Source organism: Pyrgilauda ruficollis, unplaced genomic scaffold (genome assembly GCF_017590135.1).
Source record: "Pyrgilauda ruficollis isolate IOZ18807 unplaced genomic scaffold, ASM1759013v1 scaffold1458, whole genome shotgun sequence".
Taxonomy (NCBI): domain Eukaryota; kingdom Metazoa; phylum Chordata; class Aves; order Passeriformes; family Passeridae; genus Pyrgilauda; species Pyrgilauda ruficollis.
Window position 1 is genome coordinate 7,389 of NW_024513188.1, and position 1,258 is coordinate 8,646.

General features: G+C 62.6%; 1 protein-coding gene across 1 annotated transcript in view; it reads right to left on the reverse strand.

Annotated features, from left to right (window-relative positions):
• LOC121349822 (sarcoplasmic/endoplasmic reticulum calcium ATPase 1-like) overlaps window positions 1–429 on the reverse strand; it is a gene marked incomplete at its 5' end in the record, with an annotated part of 7,580 nt that extends 7,151 nt beyond the window's left edge. Inside the window, one exon of the mRNA XM_041460586.1 lies at window positions 298–429. Within this exon, the coding sequence (XP_041316520.1) occupies window positions 298–429 (132 nt within the window). The remainder of the gene's footprint in view (window positions 1–297) is intronic.
• Window positions 430–1,258: the final 829 nt, after the last annotated feature.

Sequence of the window (1,258 nt, forward strand, 5' to 3'; positions counted from 1 at the left end):
GGACAGGTTCTGGACTCATGGTGGACACCAAAGCATGGGGAGAACCAGAGGAACCAAGGACAGGGTGACAACGGGAGGTTCTCCAGGTGGGACAGGTGGCCCAGGTGACACTCCTGCTCCACCTTGGACAGGTTCTGGACTCATGGTGGACACCAGAACATGGGGAGAACCAGAGGAACTGAGGACAAGGTGACAACGGGAGGTTCCTCAGGTGGGACAGGTGACCCAGCAGGTGACCCAGGTGGCCCAGGTGGCCCAGGTGACCCAGGTGGCCCAGGTGGCCCAGGTGACACTCACGGCGTTGCAGGCGTTGGCGCGCTCCACCTTGGACAGGCTCCTGACGTCGGTGTTGAAGACGTTCATCTTCTCCACCAGGCAGGTGAGCGCCGTCTCGGTGGCCTCGCCCACCTTCTCATAGACACCCTTGGCCTGGGGACAGGGACAGGTGACACGCGTGACACACCTGACACAGGTGACCATGAGGGACAGGTGACACAGGTGACCCAGGTGGGACAGGTGGGTTGGGGACACCTGGAGGTGACCCAGGTGGGACAGGTGACACAGGTGGGACAGGTGACCATGAGGGACAGGTGGGACAGGAGGGGACACGTGGGGGGCTGAGGACATCAGGAGATGGACCAGGTGACCCAGAGGGGTTGGGGACACCAGAGGTGACACAGGTGACACAGGTGGGACAGGTGGGACAGGTGACACTGGTGGGTTCCATGGGTGTCACCAGGGTTGGGGGACACCAGGAGATGACCCAGGTGGGACAGGTGGGACAGGGGAGGGGACACCAGGAGATGATCCAGGTGACACAGGTGACACAGGGGGCTAGGGGACACCAGGAGATGATCCAGGTGGGACAGGTGACCAGGAGGTGACACAGGTAGGACAGGTGGGACAGGTGACCCAGGTGACACAGGTGACCAAGGTGGGACAGGTGACCCAGGGGAGGGGACACCAGAAGATGACCCAGGTGACCCAGGTGACCCAGGTGACAGGTTACACAGGTGACAGGTGGGACAGGTGGGACAGGTGACACAGGTGACACAGGTGGGACAGGTGGGACAGGTGACCCAGGTGACCCAGGTGGGACAGGTGGGACAGGTGACACAGGTGACAGGTGGGACAGGTGACAGGTGGGACAGGTGACAGGTGACCGCGGGAGGGGACGGCGCTGTCACCTCGTTGTAGTCCAGCGAGGAGTCGTTGCAGAGGGCGCAGATGGTGGCCAGCTCCACCAGGCCATCGAACT